The 26780-nt window shown below is 36.1% G+C and overlaps 1 protein-coding gene across 12 annotated transcripts in view; it reads left to right on the top strand.

Annotated features, from left to right (window-relative positions):
- HMBOX1 (homeobox containing 1) overlaps positions 1 to 26780 on the top strand; it is a 177547-nt gene that overhangs the window by 114292 nt on the left and 36475 nt on the right. For all 12 annotated transcript variants that reach the window (XM_059926806.1, XM_059926818.1, XM_059926813.1 and 9 more), the window contains exons 5-6: positions 11303 to 11413; positions 21558 to 21711. In XM_059926806.1, coding sequence (XP_059782789.1) covers positions 11303 to 11413; positions 21558 to 21711 — 265 coding nt within the window. The remainder of the gene's footprint in view (positions 1 to 11302; positions 11414 to 21557; positions 21712 to 26780) is intronic.

The raw sequence follows: 26780 nt of genomic DNA, 5'->3' as shown, positions 1-26780 counted from the left end.
GTGTTTCCTCCTTTTGTTTTTTTGGAAGTTTGTGAAGGATTGGTGTTAGTGTGTGTGTGTGTGTGAATTATTTTTGAAACACTTAGTAGAATTTACCAGTGAAACCATCTGACCTTTCTTCGTGGGAAGATTTTTGACTACTGATTCAGTATCTTCACTTGCTATATACCTATTCAGATTTTCTGTTTTTTGAATCAGGTTGTTCTAGGAAGTTATCTGTTTCATCTACGTTATATAATTTGTTGGCAAACAGTTGTTCTTAGAATTCCTTTATTATCCTTTTTATTTCTGTAATGTTCAGTAATAACACCCTTTCTTTCATTCCTGATTTTAGTCATTTGAGTCTTCTCTCATTTTGCTTTGTAAATCTACCTAAAAGTTGCTCAATTTCGTTGACCTCTTCAAAGAACCAGTTTTTTATTTCGTTGGTTTTCTCTACTACCCTGTTTCTATTTTCTGTGTCATTTCTTTCTCCTCTACATTATTTTCTTCCTTCTGCTTGTCTTGGATTTAGTTTGCTCTTCTTTTTCTAATTTTTTAAGGTGAAAGCTTAGATTATTGATTTCAGATCTTTTTCTTTTTTAAACTGGCATTTATAATAATAAATTTCCCTCTAAGCACTTCTTTAGCTTCATCTCATACAGTTTGGTATGTGGTGTGTGTGTGTGTGTGTGTGTGTGCGTGTGTGTGTGTGTGTGTGTGTGTGTGTGTAATCATCTCAAAGTAGTTTCTAATTCCCTTGTGATTTTTTTCTTTGACTCATTGGTTAGGACTGTGTGGTTTAATTTCCACATATTTGTGAATTTCTCAATTTTTCTCTATTATTGATTTCTAATTTCATTCCATTGTGTTTGGAGAACATATTTTGTTTGATTTAAAAATTGTGGAGACTTGTTTTATTTCCTAACATGGTCTGTTCTGGAGAATGTTTCACATACACTTGAGAAGAATGTGTATTCTGCTATTGTTGAGTGGAATGTTCTATAGATGTGTGATAGGTCTAGTGGGTTTATATTGTTGTTCAAGTCTTCTATTTCTTGTTGATCTTCTGTATAGTTGTTCTATTATTGAAAATGGGATATTGAAATCTCCCACTATTATTGTTGAATTGTCTTTTTCTCCCTTCAGTTCTGTCAGTTTTTGCCTCATATATTTGGGGCTCTGTTGATTGGTACGTATATATTTTTAATTATGTCTTCCTCATGAATTAACCCTTTTATCATTACAAAATGTCCTTATTATGTCTCTTGTAACAAATTTTGTCTTTAAGTCTGTTTTGTCTAACATTAGTATAGCTGCTTCAGTTTTCATTTGGTTACTCTTTACATGGTGCATCTTTGTGCATTCTTTTACTTTCAATCTATTCATGTCTTTGAATCTAAAATGTATCTCTTGTAAACAGCGTACAGTGTGATCGTGTTTTTTTAATCCATTCTGCCAATCTCTGTCTTCTTATTGGAGTGTATAATCCATTTAAATTTAATGTAAATGTGATCAGGTTAGATTTACAACTGCCATTTTGTCACTTGTTTTGTATGTCTTGTGTCTGTTTTGTTTTCCTTTTGCTCAGTTACTTCCTTCTTTTGTGTTAAATACGTATTTTCTCGTGTACGGTTTAAATCCCTTGTCATTTCTTTTGTTTTTTTTAAAATTTATTGTCTTAGTGGTTGCCCTGGAGATTACCATAAATATCTTAGTTTATGATAATCTAGTTCAGATTAATACCAACTTCATTTCAATAGTATAGGAAAACATGACTCCTTTAGAGCTTCATTCCCTACCCCCTCCTTTGTGCCAGTGTTGTCATTCAATTTACATGCTTATACATTGTGTGCCCATCAACTTAGATTTATAATTATTGCATTATCAAGTTTTCTTTTAATTCAAATGGGGAAAAAATAAGTTATAAAGAAAAAATACATTTATACTGTCTTTTATATTTACATATGTAGTTACTTTTACTGTCACTATTTCTTCAAGTGTATTTGAATTACTGTTTAGTGTCCTTTCATTTCTGCCCAAAGAACACTCTTTAATATTTCTTGTACAGCAGGTCTTCTGGCATCAAATTCTCTCTGGTTTTGTTCATTTGGCAATGTCTTAATGTTTCCTTTGCTTTGGAAGGATAGTTTTGTTTGATATAGAGTTCTTATTTGTTGGTCTTTTTTTTTTCCTCCAGCACTTTGAATATATCATCCTACTGCTTTATGACTTCATGGTTTCTGATGAGAAATCAGCTACTAATCTTTTTTTTTTTGAAGTATAGTTGACATACAATATATTAATTTCTGATTTACAACATAATGATTCAACATTTGTATACATTGCAAAATGATTACCAAAATAAGTCTAGTTGCCATCTGCAGCTATTAATCTTATTGAGCATCCCTTGTGCATAATAAGTCACTTCTTTCTTGCTGCTTTCAAATTTTCTTTGACTTTGGTTTTCAACAATTTATGATGGGGAATTCCCTGGTGGTCCAGTGGTTAGGATTCCGTGCTTCCACTGCAGGGGGCATGGGTTCAGTCCCTGGTCGGGGAACTAAGTTCCCACAAACCACGCAACATGGCCAAAAAAAACAAAAACAAAACCCAAAAAACCAAGTTATGATGTTTCTAGCTGTGGATCTCTCTGAGTTTACCCTACTTGCAGATTATTGAGCTTCTTGGATGTGTAGATTAATGTTTTTCATCAAGTTTGGGAATTGTATGGCCATTATTCTTCAGAGTATTCTTTATTTTCCTTTTCTCTCTTTTCCTCCTGGGAATCCCATTACGTGTATGTTGGTATACATGGCAGTGTCCCACAGGTTTTTGAGATTCTGCTCTATTTTCTTCATTATTTTTTCTTTCTCTTTCTCATAAAAGATCATCTCAATCAACCTGTCTTCATGTTTACTGTTTATTTCTTTTGCCAGTTAACATCTGCTATTGAGCTTCTTTAGTAAATTTTTCATTTTACTTATTGTACTTTTTAGCCCCAGAATTTCTATTTGATTCTTCTTGTAATCCCTGCCTCTTTATTGATATTCTGTTTAATGATGCATTTTTCTCATATTTTCTTTTAGTCCTGTAGACATTTTTTCTTTAGTTTTTTAAAATAGCTGATTTAAATCTTTGCCTAGTAAGTCTAACATCTGGGTTTCTTCAAAGGCGTTTCTTATTGACTGCTTCTTTTACTATTCATGTCATGCTTTACTGTTTCCTTTCATGGTTCATAAGTTTTGTTTTGTTTTGTTTTAAACTAGACAGTTTAAATAATATAATGTGGAAGCTCTTGAAATCAGATTCCTCTCCACCCCTTGATTTGTTGTTGTTGCTGTTTGTTTTTGTTGCTTTTTGTTTAGTGACTTTCCTGGACTAATCCTGTAAAGTCAGTATTCTTTGTGGTGTGTGGCTGCTGAAGTCTCTTCCTTGTTAGCTTAGTAGTCAGCTAATTATTGGACAGAGATTTCCTTAAATGCCTGGAACCAATAAATTTCCCAGCTTTGCTGAGGAGCTCTGTACATATATTGAGGCATGCCTTTAATGCTCAGGCAGGCAGTTTATAATTCTACCTTACCCTTCACTTTCTCTTTGCACCATGTCTCAAAGTCAGCCAGAGGCGAGAGCTTAGGGCCTTCATAGTTCTTTCCTGTGATGCACATTGCCCTGGTCATGCACATAGACCTAGGCATGTGCACAGCCCTGTGCATGCACCTGGCCTTCTAAATTCCCAGAATTATATCAGAGCTTTTCAAAGACCCTCATTGACATCTTAAGAATTCCTCAGCTTTTTAAATATTTTGTTCAGTTCCTTGTTTGCCCCAACTGTTATCATCATCACCTCAGGCACCTGCAATATTAAATGATTGCCACTGATTGTTTTCTGCAAACCACTTCCCTTCCTTCTCCCCTCCGAGGGAAAAGGCTATTCACACTGAATGAGGTCTGGATAAGGTCAAATAAGAATGAGCTTTGCAAATGGGAGTTTCCAGGGGGTTGCCAAACAGGTCAAATAATGACAGTTCTCTTAGAATGGTGTTTTGGGGGAACTCCAAACCTGTCTTTCCCTCTCCAGTGGCTAATAGACCATTCTTGGTTTTCACTGTGATTGTAAGAATATAGTCTACTGCAATGCTGGGATGATGGGAATGAGTATAGTTCAAGTTAAAATGTCATATAGCTGGTCTTACTAAAATTTAGCTTTTTTTTTTTTTTTTTTGAATAAATACTCTTTGGATTGTTGCACACCTTTGGTTAATTTCCAGAGTTCTGAAAAAGTTGATTTTGACAACTTTTGCCAGTGCTTTTATGGTAGAGCAGCTTTTGCTATCATTGCGTTTTTGGGGGACTAACTTTTCAGAAGACCTTACTCTGCCACCCACTGACATCATGCCAATTTAACAGATTTTAAAGGAACGTCTAAGCCCAAAAAAAATTCCCCTGTAGTGTTGTCCTTAAAGTATAAACAGGGGAGACAAACATACAGGCATACAAGCACTGGGGAATGCAGCATCAATAAACCTGTACTGGTAAAAATTGCTTGATGAAGAAATCTTACTAACCAAAAATTAAGTTTAAAATATAAAATTTAAGCATTAAGTGAAAAGAGGACAAGGGGAATCTTTTAGGGAACATGGAAATAATCTATATCTTGATTTGAGTGATGGTCACATGTGTATACATATGTCAAAACTCATTGAACTATACACTTAAGAGCAGTGTGCTCACTGTATGTAAAATATGCCTCAGTTAAAAACAAAAACAAAAATACAGAGCTTAGGAATGGAAGAACTGAGAAACTGTATGGTAAATCTTGAATTCATTTAAATCTACAACTATGAGTAAACAACTATGGGAATTATGAGTCCAGGACAGAATGTAAATGTTGACTATGCAAAAATATCTTCCAGATATCAGGAGCTGGGTGTACAGGCTGGGAAGGGAAATGGGGAAAGTATAGTATATGTATGTGTATTAGTTATTTATTGCTGCATAAGAGATTACATTGACCTTAGCAACTTGAAACAACCTAAATTTTTATTCTCTCACTTAGTTTTTTTTTTTTTTTCTCACTTAGTTTTTATAGGTCAAGAATCTAGAAGCAGCTTAGACAGGTCATTCTGATTCAGGGTGTCTCAGGAGGATACAGTCATCAGCAGGCTTAACTAAGGCTAGGGGACTCACTTCCAAGATGCCTCATTTGCATAGCTGTTAGTAGAATGCTGCAGTTCTTTGCCACATGGATTTCTCCATAGGTCTAATTGAGTGGTCGCACAACATGGCAGCTAGCTTTCCTCAGAACCAACTATTAAGAGAGAGCAAAGCAGAAACTTTTCATGACCTATCCTGAGAAGTCACCATATTCTGCCGTATTCTGTTGTTTGCACAGACCAACCCTGAAGCAGTGTTGGAGGGGATTACACAAAGGTAGAAAGACCAAGAGGATGATTAGGAATCATCCTGGAGAGTAGCTATCACAGTCTGCTAATTTCCTTAGCTTTTTTAGCCAGGAGCCATTGGATACTGCCCACAAATTAAAAAACAATGCTTCCAACCTCCCAGTGTTTTTGTATGATCCTTTTTTCTTGCTTTATTGCACTCTTAGGAACCTCATTTCCCCTATAGAAGCATTTACTAAATTTGAGTAGATCTTTCTCTCTAGTTTATTTAAATTTTTTTTCTTGTGTTAAAATCAAATCAAACTAAATTTGGTGTTTTTACATTTTAAAATTCAGCATGTAGTATTATCTCATTTTAGTAATTATTTCTGCCTATTCTATGTCCACATATGCTTGGAGCGATCTTGTAATAAGTGTAGTTATTTATAAGTGGTAAGAATTTGGATGCATTTTTTTTATTAGCTTTCCTCTTAATTTTTCTACTTTCCTCTCAATTGCTTAGAATTCTTTTTATAATGAGCATGTGTTAATGTTTACAAAAAGAAAGTCAGACTTTAAAAATAAATTTTATAAGCAGCAATGGTGAGGATGTAGGGAAAAATTCTCATCACTGTTGGTTAGAATATAAAATTGGGTACAATCTTCTTTAGGGGACAATTTGATAGTATCTATCACAAACTTAAATGCCACTCATATGCTGCGAATCAAAGTCCATTCCTGTGAATTGGCCCTAAGATATTTATTTATATACACAGAGATAAGCAAAGAGTGTTCATTGCATCATTTACAATAGTAAAATGTTAGCAACAGTTGAAATGTCTAATAACAGGTAAATGTTTAAGTGGATTATGGTATATTCCTGATATAAAATACCATGTAGCCATTAGAATGATGAAGGTTCACAATGCGGTACGTGAGAAAATTCCAAGACATTATATGAGAAACATTGCTACTTATTATGTATAGGATAATTCCAAATGTGTGTTTAAAAAAAAAAAACCTAGATGTATATATGTACATGTTTGTGTATTAAATGCATCGTAAAGAGTTTGGAAGAATTCACACCAAATAAACAGGGATACCTCTAGGGAATGAGAGAAGGGTTAGAGATGGAGGAAGGGCTTTTTTCTCTGCATTTGTGAGTTATTTTTATGGAGAATGGATGCATGTGTTATAACTTAAAATTTTTGAGACATATCTCTCACACTGTGGAAGGTGAATTGCAGAGATGACTGCAGCTCTCAAGTAGAAAATTGAAGAAGCACATTTCACATTTTCATCTGTGAAGTGATCTTCTAATTAAAAAGGATCTGATCATGAGGATTTTGTACTTTGTGGATCTTAGATGACTTGTTCTTTTCTTCAAAGTTATTTCAATTATCTAGGCAAGAGAGGCTGAGATTCCATGCTGCTGGAATGAGGATTGGAGAGACGAAGAGAAATTTTGGAAGAGAAAGGGATTGGATTTAGTAAGCATATGAGAGTTGGGGGAAGGAGTAGAATGGAACATAAAATTGAGATGGGGGTCACAGGAGGAAGAACAGATTTAAAGGAAGAGGATAATGAATCAAGTTTACTGTGTTGAAGACCTGTGGGAAATTCTTATGAAGCTGTCTAGCAGATGGTTTGAAAGAACAGTCTGGTGTTCTGGAAGTCATTGGTATTTAGATATTTTAAACCCTGATTGTTGATAGTTGAGATGATCGAAGGAAGAGTGTGTAGAATGAAAGAAGATGCTTCAACATGGAATCTTGGGGCACTAACATGTAAGGAGATAACAAAGCAATCCCTGAAGTTGACTGAAAAGTTGCGTTAGAGAGTTGTATCCAGCATTCCAAGGATGAAGATGATGTGAGTGGTCAGTAGTGTCACGTGCCAAAGGAAGTTGGAGGAAGAAGAAACATTTAAATCTGTAGTACTAGGGACTTTGACAAGAATGGGTTGTGGTGGAGAGCCCTCTGGTGGAAGGGAGCGTAGCATTTGAGGAACTGGAAGGATGGAGCTGAAGCTCAGAGAAGAATGTGAATGAGACTGGCAAAAAGGCTTTTTCATCCTTTGAACACAATGTGATCACTTTCTTATTGGAAAGAAATTAATCAGGGGTTAGTTTTAGTCTCTCAGTGTATGAAGGTTATATGTAAATTTTTCTTTTCTTCTGCCCTGTGAAAGGTAGAAAAGAGCTTTTGAGGAGCTAAAACTTGTGGAGAATGACATTGTTTTCACCAGTGGGAGGTAAAGGGAGTTAGGAAAATTTTCTCTGAAGGAAGAGTACCAAAGCTGACAGTAAAGAGAAGCTGCAGGGCCTTTTGACACCTAGCTCAATTGAAGTTCCAAAGACATGGACCGGCCCCAGAAGGATAAATTAAAGGAATCCTACCTATCAGCAAGTTGCTAACGAAGAAATATCATTGTACAATGTATTATTGTACATATTTAATTTTTATAGTGCCTTTTTTGGAAAAACTGCTTGCTTTATTAATTTGTTTTCTTATGAAAACTGATATTAAGTTTACAGGGAAAAAGTTCCTTATTTGTTTCCTCCTCTCACAAAAGACTAGACAGGAGGATATTCTTTATTACCTTCTCTCCCTTTGTTTTATAAAATTAATAATTACACATAGAGAAAATTGTGGAACAACATATATTAACAGTTAACACTGCTTACCCCAGAGTGGAATTGGCGAGGGAAGGCTGAAATTAACTTCTTTTCGCACTTCTGTTTTGTTTAACTTAATTACAGTGTTTATAAAGCAGCCAATAAAGTGTGTAGTGTTTATAGGGAAAGGCTAAAATAAAATAAATTAATAAATATTTGTATACAGATTAAGAAAATGATATAGAGGTGTACAATAGAGGGAGAGTCTGCCACTAAATTTGTATTATGTATCTTCGGCTATATATGAGCTTTTGTTACTGTACAAAACAACATAGATTGTGTAAAAATATATGTATTCATTAAACTATATACTTTTTCATTTATATCATGGGGATCTTTCCATATTGATACATATCCATTTGTGGTTTTTTTTAACACCTCATAGAATTTTTAAAACTTTTTTGGGAAAACTTCATTGAAATACAACATAGACAGAGAAAAGTGTCCAGTTTAATGACTTTTACAAAGTGAAGACACACATGTAACCACCATCCAGATCAAGATCAAGAACAGTGCTGGTCACTCCATGGGCCTTTCTCATCCTACTTCCAGTAATTAATCTCCTCCCTCCTAATGACAGATAACCACTATTCTGATTGTCATCCATATACATATATCTAATTGTGTCTGTTTTTAAACTTTATGTAAGTTGAATCTTACAGTATTGTGCGTGGCTTTTTTACCTGTATGTGTGACTATTTTTGGCCAACATTATTTTTGTGAGATTTATCCATGTGACTGCATATAGCAGTAGTTTACCCTTTTTCTATTTGTTGTAGCAGTCTGTAGTAGAATACATAAATACCACAATTTATGCATTTTCCTGTTGATGGGTATTTGAGTTGTTTCAAACTGGGGACTATGACAGATAATGCTCATATAAGCCTTCCGGTATGAGTTTTTTGAACATATTCTTTTGAGTATGTACACATTTCTGTGGGCTGTATACCAAGGAAAGAAATTGCTAGATCATATGGTATGCATATGTTCAGCTTTAGTAGATATTGCCCAGTTGTTTCCCAAAGGGGCCCTGACACTTTACCCTTCCATCAGCAATATGAGAGTTTCATATACTCAGTGCCCTGCCAACACTTGGAGTTGATGGCTTTTTGTTTGGTTTTGGTTTTCTATTGTTTGTTTTTGATGGCTGTTTTAGAACATTAGTCTGTGCAGTATCTTACTATATGAATATACCATAATTTACTCTCCTTTTGCTGGGCTTTTGCCCTCTTGCCCCACTATAGCACAGCCAGAACCTGGACACCTCTAATATCTAGTAGACTCTGTGGTTTGTTCTATGTGTGATCTGACTGTTTGAGGAAGATTTAATACTGTAGGTAACAACTGATATATTCGTTTCTTTTTCTTAACAGATTTTCCTCAAATTCCCTGTTTTTGAGTAGTATGATACCAATGTAAGAATCCATGTAAAATGGTTTCATTTTGTGGACATGAAAATCAGTTTTGATTTCCTGGTGGTAAATGGTTGATTTCTTCACTCTTGTTAAAAAGTCATGTGAGGGCTTCCTGGTGGCACAGTGGTTAATAATCCACCTGCCAATGCAGGGAACACGGGTTTGAGCCCTGGTCCAGGAAGATCCCACGTGCCACAAAGCAACTAAGCCCGTGCGCCACAACTACTGAGCCTGTGCTCTAGATTCCACGAGCCACAACTACTGAGGCCCGCGCGCCTAGAGCCCGTGCTCTGCAGCAAGAGAAGCCACCGCAATGAGAAGCCTGCGCACCGCAACGCCGCCAAAAAAAAACAGAAAATCATGTGAAAAATAGTATAACATCTGAAACTAGACTTGTGGTGAAAGCATTGCTAAACATGGCCAATTTAATTATACTGAATAATTTGTGTTCTCTTAGAACAAGCATACAGTGATAGCTGCCAGCACCTGCATCACATAGATTTTCAATCCATTGAAAACTGCCGTGTGAATGATTTGAGAATATAATCTCTTCGGTTTTGGAAAAACTCTTTGAATTTCACCCTTTGAAAGTGAAAGGTGTTTCCAATCAGAGAACCATGCTTCTCAGCCCAACTTTTCTTTTAACAAAACTGCCCTCCCCCATTTCCTCAAATTTTCTTTTAACGTAGGTTTTTAAAAGTACAGAAGCTAGGGGCTTGCTTTTAATGAGTTAAATGTGATCACCCGACCTCCTGCTTCTTCTTATGTTAGGGGGTGTGATTACTTCATGATAACCACTCTTCCTGTTGTGAGTTACAGCTTTAAACAGGTGCTGGCACAGGTGGTATTCAGTACTATCCAGTTACCATAAGTAATTCCTTGGGAGAGTTTAGATACTGTTAACCCTCTATGGTAGCTGAATGGTCTTCTGGAAAGTGCCTTAAGGGCGTATAAGACAGTTTTATATTTCCTATTATTCTTTGCTTTTGCCAGTTGTATGTTGAATTATTCATTTTGGCATAGCTATAATGACCAGAAGGAGCATGTTATTCTCATACTCTAGTAAGTTTTAGACATGTTTTTTACCTTCCACGTGGAGGTCTTTCAATTTCTTATTTATCGCTTTCAAGAACTTGTTAGTGATAGCTGAAAACTACTGCTTTGTATTGTATTCAGTGTTTTGTTAAGTCTGTTAGAAGAACATCTTTACCTCTTGAGATTTCTTAAGAGGTCCTATTGTAGCATAACTCTAAAAGTCTTCCAACTGTTAGTTATCTATACTAATGAGCCTGAAAATGAATTAACAAATGAGTTAGCCTGAATGAATTCACAAATAATCCAGAAATCTTATTGAAGAGAGTATTTTCAATGACCTCTCCTTTCCCAGCCCCTAAATCTTTTTATCAGTATCAATAATGAGTAGCAAAATGTGCTGGCTTGATTTTTTTTCTTCCAAATATCTGGTAAAAGTTCTAATGTTCTAAACCAGGATCGGGGTGGAGGTGGTGCTGGTGGTTGAAGGAGCACAAACTTAATCAACTTCTGACAACTGTTATTTAGATAGCTCTTCATTTATCTCACATTCATGGACCTGGTTTAGAGATTAATTTAGAGACCATTTTTAAGTCTTGGTAAATAAAATGCTTTGACCTCTTATAGATCATTTCTGAATATATCCTTGCAGTCAGCTTTTACAAGGAAGCCCAATATTAAAAGCCTTGCTCAAGTTGCAGCTTCCTTATAGAATTAACAGAGAATAAAGTACCCAATAACCTAGAACCAACAGATCCCTCATTAACTTCCCTGTAATTGCAGTATCCACAGCAGCTGTTTCTCTTTCTCCACAGGTATCAGTCAGAGCCGGATCTCTCACTGGCTGTTGCAGCAGGGATCAGACCTGAGTGAACAGAAGAAAAGAGCGTTTTACCGATGGTATCAGCTTGAAAAGACAAACCCTGGTAAATATTTTTTCCTTTTTTTATTGCATCTGAAATGAGACAAATATAATTAATTACTTTATTGACTCCATAATTGGATTCCATTCCACTCCATATTGTTCCTTGGTTTGTCTTCCCCAAGGTAGTTTCATTACTGTTGTTCCTTTATGCCAAAGAACACTCTTAGTTGTAAAATCTAAGCCCTGATTGTACCAATTTTTAGCTTAGTGTCTAATATTATCTAGTCATTTTCACTGCTTCCTCCAAGGTGCCTCTTTGTTTTCCAGGTTATATGACATTTCTAACCATAATTTGAAAGAAAGGTCATGATTGTCAGTAGCCAGTTTTTTTCCCCTCAACTATAGGTATTGATACATGTAAGATTCCATACCTAGTTTTATATGTGTATTTGTAAATCTTGTTTTAGTTAGTAATATAAATTTAATGCTTTTATTTTGTTCATGCTATACCATATCCAATGATTTCTGCTAAAGATTTTCTCTTTCTAATTCTAATTCTGGGTAATGAATGTGTCTTTGGACTTTAGGGTAAAGCTGCCCTGTTGACTTTGGGGGCAGCAGTAGGTTGGAAAACAGACTGAAATCTTTAAAAAGATCACAAAAACCTTTGTGTCAGAAGTTGCCAGGAACAGGCAAGATCTATTGCAGGATGCTTTTAACGGAGGTATATAAAGTAAAATCTGAAGTTTTTGATAGACTCTCTCAATCTACACATTACACAGACTGGTGGCAGTGAGATCAGTCTCAAGTTTAACCTTGTGATTGAACTATCTTCTGTAGTACTACAGCATTAAAGCCTTTGCTTACAGAGTAAATTATCAATTTGAATATCGAGTATTGAAGACTCTTAGCTAATAATAGCATTGGCTCTGAGGTGGAAATAATGTTATAGAGACATATTTCTGTGTGTGTATCTGTGGTTAGATTTTTTTTTTCAAAGATCACTTTGAAAGGCTCAGGCAGACAAAACAGAACAGAACGTATCAATCTCTTCGCAATGAATTTTTTAATCTACCCAGCCCCCCATTTTTTATATTTCAGATATACAGAAAAGTTAAAAGACCAACACAGCTAACACCTATTTATCCTCTTCGTAGATACAGTAATTGTTAACATTTTTCTATATTTGCTTTATCCGTATAAAATAAATAAATGAATAAATTTTAAAATGTATGTATGTGTGTATACAAACACATACTCTTTCTCTCTCTTTAGCATTCGTCTCCTGAAAAAAGGGTAATCTCTTACATAACCACAGCCCCTAGAATCACATCTAAGAAAATTAATTATAATTCCATAATAACACCTAATATTCAGTCCATATTCACATTTCTTTAGTTGTTGCAAGAAGGTCTTTTGCAGCTTTTTTTTTAGAATTAATTAAATTTTTAATTGAAGTATAGTTGATATACAATATTGTGTTAGTTTCAGCTGTACAGCAAAGTGATTCAATTATATATACTTTTTCAGATTATTTTCCATTATAGGTTATTACAAGATATTGAATATAGTTCCCTGTACTATACAGTAAATCCTTGTTGCTTATATATTTTATGTATAGTAGTTTGTATCTGTTAATCCTGTACTCCTGATTTGTCAGCTTTTTTTTTCATTAAATAGTATGTGATTTAGATTGACAAATTGGAATTTGTTGTTATGTCTCTTTAGAGTCTTAAAACTAGTCACTTAAAATTTTTCTTTCATGACATAAACTTTTTAAACCATCTAACCTTACAGAATGTCTCACATTCTGGGCTTTTCTATATCCTCTTAGTGTCGACTAACTTGTTCCTCTGTAGCCTGTGTATTTCACATACACTGGAAGTTAGGATTAGAGGCTTGATTAGATTCAGGTTAAATATTTTTTGGCAAGAGTGCTTCATAGATTGTATGAAGGGAGGACATTTACTAATGGCTGCAGTTAACTTTGAAACACATCAAGATAAAATGAATAGGGAGATGGATATGTGATAAACTAGGTATAGTAAAATATTAGATGGTATGGGTACAGATTTTCACTATAAAATTCTTTCATTGTTGCTGTATGTTTGAAATTTTTCACAATAAAACATTGGGGCAAAATGCTTTGTAGGTAATGTTTACCTCACGTTACCACATGTCAAGAGGCATGTAGTGTCAGGTTGTAGCACTACTCATTTGCTAAGTTTGATTCTTTGTTAAAGTGGTGGCCACCGGATCCTATTTTTGCAGCTTGTAAATAACCTATAGGGCATTACTTTGCCACTGGATGAATAGCCTTTTCTGCAACAAGCTTTGCCAGTGGTCTTAGCGTCCATTGATGATGCTCACCTGGATCAGTTATTCTGATGGGGGATTGCAAAGTGGTGATGATGTAATCTAGCATTCCTTCAATATTTACTAGCTGGCAGTTTTTCTACAAAGTTTTGCTACAAAGAGGAACTTCCATTTTTAGATATTTTTCTAATGATATCTAGATATACAGGCAAACCTCTCAAAATAATGACTCTGTTGTTGCTGCCATTAGTTAAATGTTCTAAAACAGCACAGTTCAGTAGAAATATAATGCAAATGACATATGTAATTTAAATTATCTAGTAGCCACATTTTAAAAAGAAATAGCAAAAATTAATTTTGATAATGTATCAGTGTTTATGCTTGTATTATCACTTCAACATTTAATCAAAACTTCAAAAAGTTAATGAGAGCTTTCCTTCTCTCTCTTCCTTCAGTCCTTTCTTTCTTTCTTTCTTTTTTTTCTCTCTCTTTCTCTCTTTTTTTCCTTTTCCTTCTTTTTCTTTGAAATACAATGTGTATTTTACACTTAAAGCACATGCCATCTGCAATCAGCCATATTTCAAGTGCTCAATAACCACATGTGGCTAGTGGCTACCATATAGGACAGTGCAGTCTAAAGACTCATGTTGAGGCAACACTTCCATCTGAGCTCTAAGCAGTCTTCCCAAAGAGCTGACTTCTCCCGTGACTCACAGCAGAGCAAATCAGATGGAAAGGAACAAAAACTTGGCACTTGGTCTGTTTAATAGAGCAGCTTAGGCTATGATATTGATAACAAGAGTTGGGCTAGGTAAATAAGGAACTGTGCCCAGGGGCTTCATAAACCTGGTCACATGCCAGCAATTGGCTACCAGGGGGAATATCAGAGGGATTGTTAAGATGTTCCAAAATATATACAGCAGAGCAATGAAGAATTTGAAAGACAAACACAAGTCAACTGTGCCAGGCAATCAGCCTCCATAAGAGAAGGGATTTTTGTCTCTTGGATTTGGCACTTAGATCAGTGCCTGACATGGAATCTAATCATAGCTGGTAAAGCTGAATTCCCACACTGGATTTCAGGACTGGACTTCAATCTCAGACAGGGACTGGGATACCAGGAAAATGAATTCATTAGAAACAGGAAGGCGGACTATCATGTCAGCATTGTTGTAGCTGATCCGACAACACTGCTGACTGTGGAATACTACTATTGGAATCCAGTTTTAACAGGAAAATGGGAAAGGACTAACAGCATTCATCCAGCTGTTGATTAGCAGGTGTTTTTTCTTTAAGGATATAGTGCCTCCTCCTTTTAACAGTAAGTACCCCTAATTATATGCATTTGCTTTTCTATGAAGTTGCATTACCAACTGTCCCCCTGTAAAAGGACTTCCTATTTTTTATTTGAGAATCAAATCCATTCTAGTTCTGAGTTCGTTCTAGCTTCCTAGTCCAGTTCTTTATAGTCTAGTTTCTAGTTTTCTGTAGGATGTAATTCAGAGTTAGCTGAAAAGAAGGGGATAAGTTTGTAATTGTCAAATTGGTCCTTTTTGTTGCATCAACAGTAATTGGATATTACCAGTTGAAATTTAATTTTTTTAAAGTTTTTCTTTGCACTTTCACCTTTATTAAAAGAGCTAATATGGTATAGAATTTTTTCTAGATAAATGCAGTTTTATTTTATTGAGTTTAAAATAACCTTTGGTTTTAGCTAAAGAATTTATTCTTCTTATTTCATGGACACTTTGGAACTATTATACGATGATAGTTCCAAATTAATATTGTGTGATAAGATGAACTAACATTACATTAGCATCTAAGAATACCTTATCCACTGTCTAGTCAGTATTCACTTTTATATAATACATCAGAATTTTCTTTGCCAGTCATTGCAGAGGTGATTGGAATCCAACTAAATGTCCCTCAGTCGAGTAGTGGTTAAATAAATTATGGTATATCTGTATAATGGAATACTGTGGAGGCTATATAGCTATTTTTTTAAAGGTGGCTTTATATGAATTGAATTTATATGTAGGAATATCAAATTTTTCAGTGAACAAAGTAAGGTAGAAAACAATGGATATAGTATATTGCCATTTATGTAGGGGTCATACAGACACACACACACACACACACACGTATATGATTATATAAACTTGGAACATCTCTGGAAGGGTATATTAGGAACTGATAAGAATAGCTCTGTGGCGGGGAACTGAGAGAAGGGGAGGATGGGAGTGGCAGGGACACTGTTAACTATGTAAACTTTTTGTGTCTTTCTAAATTTTATTCCATGCACTTGTGTTGTATATTCCAAAAATACATATAAAGTGTAATGAAAATAAGAGAGGGAGGGAGGCAAAGAGGGAGAGAGGCAAAAAAGAAATTCATCTACCCTGTTAATAGCTTTTAAGATATAAAACAACTGAAGAACCTAGGTTTACATAGTTTAGACCTGCTTTTGAGAGGCAGTTAGGTAGAGAAATAAGATGTCAGTGATTTGTACTGATAGTTCTTTTATTTCATATTTTTTCTCTGTCCAGGACAGGTAGCTCATTGGAAGAAGTGTAAATGGTACCATCCCTTTGCATATATTCTGAGAAAAAATGCAGAATTAAGGAAACTCACACGATGAAAAAGTACTGCTTTTTCCCTCTAAATTTAAGCATTTAGAAAACAAACAAAATATATTTGTACATTCTGTGCCTTTACTCCTGGGCTCAGAGCATTTCTCTCTGTATACGTTGATTGACGTTCTTCTCTTTTTCAACCTCTTCACTCTGGATCCATTTGAATAGGTTTTTTTAGTCTCTCTTTTAGTGGACTCAGCAAGAAAAATAATAGAGTGCATATTTAGGTTATTTTTACTGATAATCCTATAGATACAGTGTAGTTCTCTGCTAAACAGACCAATCACCAGAATTTCCCAGCATAACCTAAAGCCTGCCAAGGTTTATGAATAAAATAGGCTGATGGAAACTGATCAAGTACATTTTATTTTGTTTCCTATGAAAACATTTACAAGAAAATGCCTATTTTTAAAAAGTAGTGAGTACTAAATTCAGCATGGTTGACATCAAGAGCCCCTTTATTTAATCAAATTAAGCTCAACAGTCCTCTCTCTTGTCTAATTTAAACATTACTATAGCAGACAGGGTTTGATGAGTTCCTCTTGGCTCATGGCGGTGATTCTGCATATTTCTAAATTAAACAAATAAAGTTTGCACATGAAGTAAATTTGGAGAGCAGAGTATGCCTCCTCCCTTCACTGTTGCAGGGAGTAGAGCCTCAGGGAAATCATGTGTATGACGTGAGGGAAGATGAAAAATTACTTTTGGAGAAGCTAGTGTCTATGAATGGAGCAGTAATAACATGCTTGTAGTCATTCTTTCATTTGCTGATTGGCAAAGGCTCACCCAAAAGTAACCCTGATAAGCAAGAAAATGATTATAGATGCAAAGAGAACAGTTACCAAAATGTTAAAATCTATCAGCAAATTAGGAAGAGTTTTGTTTCGTTTTGTTTTCTCTGGGTTTAGATCTGCTAGATAAATCTGCAAAATCTTGTCTTAATGGGGACCCAGATATAATGTGGAGAAAAAAACGTTTCTGTAGAGAACACAGGTAACACGCTTCCTATAGGGAAGAAAATAGTGGGTCCTTTAACCAATCCAGAATGCCTGTATTTTATTTCAGAGGGATTTAAATTCTTATATACATTGTTCCTCCGTAATTGTGAACCCATTCTTGGGTTATTCATTGCGAACAGGTTTCTAGAACAAATCTGTTTGTTGTAGTGTTTCCAGAGTTTTTCTTGTGCTTTTTTTTTTTTTTTACCACGCGGCTTGCAGGATCTCATTTCCCCAACCAGGGATCGAACCCACGCCCTCGGCAGTGAAAATGCAGAGTCCTAACCACTGGACCACTGGGGAATTAATTCCCTCTTGTGCTATTTTTAAATACTACTACACTGAAAAAGAAAAAGGAATAAGACAAAAACCTCAAAAGAAATATGATAATACTATGTTTCAAATTAAGTATGTTTACAAGTTTGAAATTATTCGGAGTTTCCACCTTCTGTGCATAAATTGCCTTGATTTCTTTTAAAGTAACCAGGCCATTACTTACTTCTCTCTCTTCTTTTTTTCCCTCCTTCCCTCTCTCCCCCTTTCTTTTCCTTCCTGGCCAATTTTATTTCATCTAAGTTTCCTTTTTATAGAAAACCTGGACAATACAGGATATTGTAAAGAAGCATAGTTATATTACCAATAAACCCTAATACCAGGGAAGAACCATTATTATCAGTTGGCTTATTTCCTTCAACCTCATGACTCAGTTAAGATTCTTTGTATTCTTTGCTTTATTTGTGCCCATTTATCACTCTAAGAAAGCATGCCGTAGTTACAGATATGGCCTACTAGTAGCAACTCACTGACCTATTTCTCATCCTCCACCCAATGAAGCCCTGAAACTCTCTATCCTTTTACCAGAGCCAAACCTTGGATGAGAGGACCTGGCTGCCTTAATCAGGTCATTTCTACCTCTGTCTTTATTAGCCATGGTAGCAAGTTTGGCTCCGTTTTGGACCTTTTATCATGGCTGTAGAATAAAGTTTATATAATCTAGCTTAGGTAGATTCCAGAGCCCTCATTATACTGTCAATCCTGCTTGCATTCCGAAAAGTACCAACACAAGGAGTTTGAAACCCTCTAGCCCCATAGTTCCTTCTTACGCCTAAACTTTGTTAACTTTGAATTGGGCCCAGACCTAATTGCCAAGTTATTTTGGCAGAATGGAACTCTCTTTCTTGAACTACCTAAAGAAAGGTTTCAGTTTAGAGTTTCATAGTGTGTAGGCCAGGAATTTTTTAAATCAGGGGTTAGCAAACTCTTCCTATAAAGGGCCAGATAGTAAATATTTTAAGCTTTGCAAGCTGTGTGGTCTCTGTCACAGCTATGCAACTCTGCTATTATAGTACCAAAAAGAGACAATATGTAAATGAACGAGTGTGGCTGTGTGTCAGTGTGGCAAAAGGCCAGAATGTGCCACACCTTTTAAGCCAGTGGGTCTCTAATGTGTTGGTGACACACTTGCCCATTTGAGGAAGAAGTCAAATATTTACTTTACATCACACATGACATTAAATCATATATCTATTAAGAGTTTAAGCAAAAGTGAAAACTATAAAAATATTCTGAGTTATATAAAATGCATTGACCATAAAAGAACAGATTAACAGATTTGACTGTACAAAAATTAAGATCACAAAACACATCATAAATAAAAAGATGAATGACAAACTGGAGAAAAATAGTTGCAATCTATATGACTAGCAATTGGTATGGTATCTACACACCAGTAAGAGGAATAACTCAAAAGAAAAAAGGACAAAAGATATAAATTCACAAGAGAAGTAATTGTCAGAAACAGGAAAAGATGCTCATTCTTACTAATAGTGAAATCTTTATATATTAAAGAGAATTTTTTGCCTGCCAAATTTATAAATGTGAATAATTAATAACACTTATACTAATAATACTCAGTGTGTCAGGGAATTGGGTAAATAAACAACTGGAGGTGGTTGTGATGCCTTACATTAGTTCTATATTATTGTGTAACAAATTACCCCATAGGTTAGCAGCTGAAAACAACAAACATCTATTATCTCACAATTTCTGTGGGTCAGGAATTCAGGAGCAGCTTAGCTAAGGAGGTTCTGGCTCAGAGTTCTCATGACGTTGTAGTCGAGCTGTCAGCCAGGTCTGCGGTCACCAGGGCAGGACAGTCTGCTTCTAAGGTCACTTCCATGAGTCTTGGCAGGCCCCAGTTCCTTATTGCCTATTGGCCAGAGATAGCAGGTCCTCCACATGGGCCTGGCCATTGGCTTGCTGAGTGTTCTTACTACATGGCAGCTAGTTTTCTCCTGAGCAAGTGATCTAAGAGCCAGAGCAACAACACAGACACCACAGTGTATTCTACAGTCTAATCCCTGAAAGTGGCATATCATCACTTCTACCATATGTTATTGGTCACATAAACTAATCCTGATACAACGAGGTGAATACCAGGAGTTGGCAATCCTTAGGAGCCACCTTGGAAGCTGGCTACCACACAACTATATTAGGGCTGTATGTCTAGAGCCTTATTTCTTTCAGCTGGGTTCTACAGTTCTCCACATGGTGTCTGCTGCAGCTACAATGTCCAGACTGGCTTTTTTCCTCAAATGTCTGGTGCCTGGGTGGGTTTCACAGGAGCACCTGGAGGCAGACTGGGCTTCTTTCACTCCACGTGGCTAGCTGTGGCTTCCTTACAACGTCGTGGTCTCAGGGTAGTCATACTTCTTATATGGCAGCTGGCTTCCCCCAGAACCAGCAGTCCGGGAGATCTAGTCAGAAGTTGCAAAGCTTCTTATGACCTAGCCTCAAACTATGTCCATGTTGTCAAAATGTGTCACAGGACCAGCCCAGATTCAGGGGCATGATTACCAGGAGGTGTGACTTATTGTGAAGGGCCATCCTTGGAACCTATCCCAGGGAATTATGCTTAGGAGAGATGATGCTGGCTTACTCTAAAGTGGTAGCAGTGAAAGTAATATAAATTCGTCTGATTCTGGATATATTTTGAAGATAAAATTGACAGGATTTACCTGTGGATTAGATATATAGTAGGTGGGAAAAAATAGCAGAGTCAAAGGTGATTCTGAGATTTTTGAGCTGAGCAATTTAAAGAATAGGGATGCCATTTACTTGGATGGGAAAGAATGCCGGACAACAGGTTTGGAAAGGAAAATCGGGATTGGTTGAAATATTGGACATCTGTATGAGACAGTACATATAAAAATGTAGCCATTAAGGGGACATCAAGAAACAAATCTGTGTGTAGTAAAGTAGAAACACTACCCTTGGTATTAATTACAAGGTACAATAAATAGAGTATAATTCCTGTTATGAAGAAAGAAATATATGCATACATGCATTATCATCAGTTCAGGTTGAGAAAAGTTTAGTCTGATTTAGTAAAATATCTCAATTGTACATTTTTTCCCATTGGTTTTATTACATTCAAGAGGTAAAAATATAGTATAGCATTAACAGGTAGTAGATTTATGGAGATCTGAATTAGTTAATAGACTAAAAACATATCAAATTTCATCTCTTCTTTTGATGCTATATTTGACTTTTTTTTTTTTTTAAGTGTTTGCAACAAATTAGTGTTATTTTAAAGTCTTCTCCTACCTGCATACATTGATTAAAGGGCTCCATTTTCTCAACAACAAGAAGTGTCTTGAATGGTAATGAAAGGTTCTGAACGTGTAGGATATATTGTTCAAAAAGATTAAAACTGTCAAATAGGAATTTCAAGAGAAATTTTTCAGAGGAAGATACTCTGATTAAGAGTTGTCACTGGGCCAAAGACTGTATATCCTTATTCCCCTGAAGGGATAGATTTTGAGCTTTGTTTCAAAAATTGACATAAACAAAGATAAAAGACAAATGACTAACTGAAAAAAAACACATTTAAAATAATTTATAATGGGGGAGTTCCCTGGCAGTGCAGTGGTTAGGACACTGCACTTTCTCTGCTGAGAGCATAGGTTCAATCCCTGGTCAGGGAACTAGGATCCTGCAAGCCACGCAGTGTGGCAAAATAAAATAAGTAAAGTAAAGCAAAGTAAAGTAAAGTAGATGGACTTTTTAAGGAAGAGTTTTTGTCTCCTTGGATTTTTATTTTGGTCAAATAATTTTTTTAAAATATAAATACCAAATGTATTGGGCCTGCAATTTCCAGTGAAGGGGCAAAAGTTTATTGTTGATTTCATGATATATTTGTCATATTGGTTTTAGTAAATTGCAAGATATTTGCCCAAAAAAATTTCGTTTATTTCAGGGGCTACGCTAAGTATGAGACCCGCGCCCATTCCAATAGAGGACCCGGAATGGAGACAAACGCCTCCCCCAGTCTCAGCTACATCTGGCACCTTCCGACTGCGACGAGGGAGTCGATTTACCTGGAGAAAGGAGTGCCTGGCTGTCATGGAAAGGTACGTGTCTCCTTTTCCTAGGAGCGATCTCCCAAACTTAGGAAAGAGAGACTTAGGATAAATTTGGACACTTTTCAAACAAGTAACTTGAGATCTAGGTTTTCTCTCGAAAAGTATTTTGGAGTACTATAAGTGCTGTATTATTGAAATAAAACGATCTTACCATTGAGAATCCATAAAACCAGAGTTAGCATCTATCAATATAATTTTTGTCCTCAGTAATTTAAGAAACTAGAATAATTTTTTTGAGTTTAGATCTTTGTATTATGTTTTAGAAAGCTCTTTGAAGTCTTATTTTCATAAAAAATATTGAATAATTGTGTAGGAGGCCACTGAGATTTAACTTTCTTTGATAAGGAATATAGCCTAAATGAGCTTAGACCCAGAGGTTAGAAGTACATGTTTTTGACTTTGATTTCATATCCTCTGACTCTAGCACCAGTACCTGATCCATAGTGGTGCTTTTTTTTTTTTTTTTTTTCAGTTTTTTTTTTTTACAATTTTTTTAAAAATTTTATTTATTTATTTATGGCTGTGTTGGGTCTTCGTTTCTGTGCGAGGGCTTTCTCTAGTTGCGGCAAGTGGGGGCCACTCTTCATCGCGGTGCGCGGGCCTCTCACTATCGCGGCCTCTCTTGTTGCCAAGCACAGGCTCCAGATGCGCAGGCTCAGCAACTGTGGCTCACCGGCCTAGTCGCTCCGCGGCATGTGGGATCTTCCCAGACCAAGGCTCGAACCCGTGTCCCCTGCATTGGCAGGCGGATTCTCAACCACTGCGCCACCAGGGAAGCCCCAATTTTTTTTTCTTTACAATTTTTTTTTTTTTTTTTACAAATTTTAAAAAAATTAATTGAGTTTTTTTTTTTGTCTGCATTGGGTCTTGGTTGCTGTGCGCGGGCTTTCTCTAGTTGCGATGAGCAGGGGCTACTCTTCGTTGTGGTGCGCGGGCTTCTCATTGCAGTGGGTCTCTTATTGGGGAGCATGGGCTCTAGGCGCGAGGGCTTCAGTAGTTGCAGCACGCAAGCTCAGTAGTTGTGGCTCGAGGGTTCTAGAGCACAGGCTCAGTAGTTGTGGTGCATGGGCTTAGTTGCTCCGCAGCATGTGGGATCTTCCTGGACCAGGGATCAAACCCGTGTCCCCTGCATTGGCAGGCGGATTTTGAACCAATGTGCCACCAGGGAAGTCCCGGTACTCAGTACTTTTTAAACTTGAATTTGAGCTTAGCTTCAGTCTTTCCTATTGGAAATCATATAAGTTAATTAAATGTGGTTATGAAATGTTCAATATATTTAGGGTGGATCCTATAGTATAATTATCCTTTTAGTCTCCTACCTGTAAGTAATGTTTACAGAATCTTGGTTTGATGGAGAGTTTTATATGCAATAAGGTAGTAATTTTCTATTAGAAAAGTATTTACTTCCTAAGATTGAAATGTAGAAAAAAAGAATATATTAGGCAGAGGTGAAAACAATTGAACTTTTTCATACTGTGATTTCTCAATAATTTAAATAATAGAAAAGAATGGAATTGAATGTTTAAAACTAGATTTAAATTCTAAGCATGTACATATTTACACTGAGCCAGCTTCACATTTTTTTCTCCTATTATCTAATCTGACCAATCGAATGGTATACTGAAAAGAGCATTTGACTCAGAGTCAGAAGACCTGAAGCCTGATTTTGGCTTTGCCATTAACCAGCTGTGTAACTTTGTTCAGGTCAGAAATTCTGAGCTTTAGCTTCCTTATCTCTAAAATATAACCTGTTCTGCACATATAAACTTCGATTAACCAGAAATTTTTTCCCTGAGGAAGAATTCCAGCTAATAAATGGAAAAAAGATGATTAGAGTATCATTATTATCAGACAGTAATCACTGATAGCTGCTAACATCCCATAAAGATATACAAGCAGGTATTATGTACTTAGAGGATGTTAAGACACCACCTACAGAGTATTCTTTCTAACAAAATTGAAGCTGAATCAAATCAAATTTCTAGATCCAACTCCAGGTTTTTAGGAAATATGGAACAAAATTCTGTTAAACAACACCATAGGGGTTTAAGTCAACCAGATTCATGGTGTGAGAGACCCTAAGAATAATAACTCAGTTTCTTCAAGTGTTTTTTTTTTTTAAATCTTCAGCCAGTTGAAGAAATTTGAACACTGGATAAGTAGTGATTCTTGTTTCGGTTATGATAATGGTCACTTATATGTAAACGGTGCTACATTTATAAAAATTAGAGTTCTTGTCTTTTAGAAACATGTATTAAAATGTACAATAATATGATGAAGTGATATCTGGGATTTACCTCAGAATAACACAGGGCGTAAAGGCAGGGGCAGTGGTGTGTATAAAACGAGTGGTATCAGTAAATTACTGATTTCTGTAGTTGGGTGATGTTTACCTGGGGGTTCATAGTACGTTTCTCTCCACTTTGTATGTATATTATGTGCGTGTTAAAGGATGCTCTAAATTTTGGATCAAATCACATAGAACTAGGAGAAATGTAAAGCCTTCATATATCACAAAAACTCAACTACATGATGTTATCTAATAGTAACATTTACTTAATAAATATTTGATTGTCACTGTAGTGACAGCAGTACAATAGTGAACATTGCAAACTCCCTCCTAAAGAGTCAGGTTGGAGGAGCAAAAGTTAATGAAACAATCATACAAATCAAGGTAAAATTGCAATTGTAATACCTGTAGAAAAGGAAAGGTACATTGTGCTTCAAGATCTTGTATTGATAAGAGAGGATGTGGTGATTTAATTAGGTTAAAAGGAAGGGGGAAATACTGCAGATAGAAAGGAGAGCTATAGTCATCTAGAACTGTGCTGTCTGATCATGGCCACCTGTGGCTATTTAGATTTAAATTATATAAATTTTTTTTTTTTTTTTTTTTTTTTACAGGATTCATGGCTGCTGCTTTTTTTTTTTTTTTTTAATTATATTTTGCAAATTATGTTTTTATTTATTTATTTTATCTTTGGCTGTGTTGGGTCTTCGGTTCGTGCGAGGGCTTTCTCTAGTTGCGGCAAGTGGGGACCACTGTTCATCGCGGTGCGGGGACCGCTCTTCATCGCGGTGCGCGGGCCCCTCACCATCGCGGCCCCTCCCGCTGCGGGGCACAGGCTCCAGACGCGCATGCTCAGTAGTTGTGGCTCACGGGCCCAGCTGCTCCGTGGCATGTGGGATCCTCCCAGACCAGGGCCCGAACCCGCGTCCCCCGCATCGGCAGGCAGACTCTCAACCACTGCGCCACCAGGGAAGCCCTTATATATATTTTTAAAAACTTAAAATTCAGTTCCTCAGTCACACTAGCCGCATTTCAAGCGCCCAGTAGTCATGTATGGTTACTGACTATAGTTTTAGACAACACAGATATGTAACATTTCTATCATCACAGAAAATTTTGTCGGACAGCTCTAATACAGAACAACTGTATCTCATCCCCAATAGAAAAACAGCGGTTATATTTGACCCATAATGATTTGTTTCTATTTTTCTCTTTACTCAAAATTTTAAGGAAATACAAATATAAATTAAAAAGCAAACATTAAGTACATTGAAGTATTTTAGAAAATGTTCTATGTGACCATGACAGAAACAGATAAATATTTCACTAATTCACATAACAAAATTATTGTGCTTCTGCATCCTTTTCCACATCTGGCCCTGCTTTTCAAAGTACAAGATTTAATAATTCATCGTTTATAATGATGGGTCTTTTCTCTCTAATTAGCATTCATTCATTCATTCACCTGTTCATTAAACATGTCTTTTTACACATGGCATTTGGTCTCTTGAGTCACTTAATTTTAACAGTTTCTTATACATACATAAACACACATACACACACAGACACACGTTTTCCATGCTGTTTATTTGTTAAAGAGACCATGATATTTTGTCCTGTTGATTTTCCCACATTTTAGATTTGGCCAGTTACATCCTCTTACTGTCTCATTACATGACCCCATATTTTCTGTAGACTTGTAGTTAGATCTAGAGTCCTGATTAGATTCTGGTTCAGTTTTTTGGCACATAACTGGTACTTTGTTCTTCCTATTACATTGTATAAGGAGACGCATAATGTCTGGTTGTCTCCCATTTTTAGTAACTATAAGGTTAATCAGTAGATTCAGTGCTATCATCCTGATCCACTTATTAGAAAGGTCCCCATGTACAGCATACTTTAGAGCAGTGATTCTTAACCTTGGCTGCATATTAGGATCATCCGGGAGCTTTAAAAAACACCAGTGAGACTATACCTCTGACCAACCGAATCGTAATCTCTCTGGGTGTGGGACCTAGGCAGAGGTATATTTGAAAAGCTCCCAAGTGATTCTAAAGGGCACTCAGGATTGAGAACCACTGTTTTGTATCCACTGGTCATTTTTTCCTAGTCACTTTTTTCATAAGAGGTTTGCAGAATGGTTATATTCCAATTTTTTTTAACTTCTTCTGCACTGATAAGCTCGAGTTCTTCTTCTATAAAGAAGAACTTTCCTCTCATTAACTCTTTAGTTGCCCAGAAATATATTTCCTCACAAACTTGGGGAGGTACTATGATATAAGCAATTATAGAACTGGGGAATTAATGGTATTATGAAAATGGGTAATTAAATTTATGGGATCATATGAGATGCCGGCAAGCAGAGGAGAGAGTCAGGAAGACTTTACCAAAGTGGTGACATTTTGGCTGCATTTTGATGGATGATGGATAGGAGTCATAGAAAGGATAGTATGAAGTTAGGAGATTCTCTGTGGCGGAAGATAGGGTTTTTCATCAGAACATCTCTACTTTGATTATACAGGACTTAGTCATACTATGGACTCTATAATTAAATAAGACCAGGCTTAATTATACCATAGCTTTGGTGTTCAGGCTTTATCATAAAGGAGATTGTACCTGATCAGATTGGTCTGTTAGATAATGTTAGTAAGGGTATGGAAGATCGGCAAGAAATCAGCCAGCTAAGTATGCATTTGAACTTATACCAGATGCCTAGAGCCAAGGTAAAATAAATGTAAGTTGTGGTGTCTGCCCTCATATATCTTAA

Source organism: Balaenoptera ricei, chromosome 6 (assembly GCF_028023285.1).
Source record: "Balaenoptera ricei isolate mBalRic1 chromosome 6, mBalRic1.hap2, whole genome shotgun sequence".
NCBI classification, from domain to species: Eukaryota; Metazoa; Chordata; class Mammalia; order Artiodactyla; family Balaenopteridae; genus Balaenoptera; species Balaenoptera ricei.
Note: the sequence above shows the minus strand (reverse complement) of the source record. Positions and strands in the feature narration are given on the sequence as shown.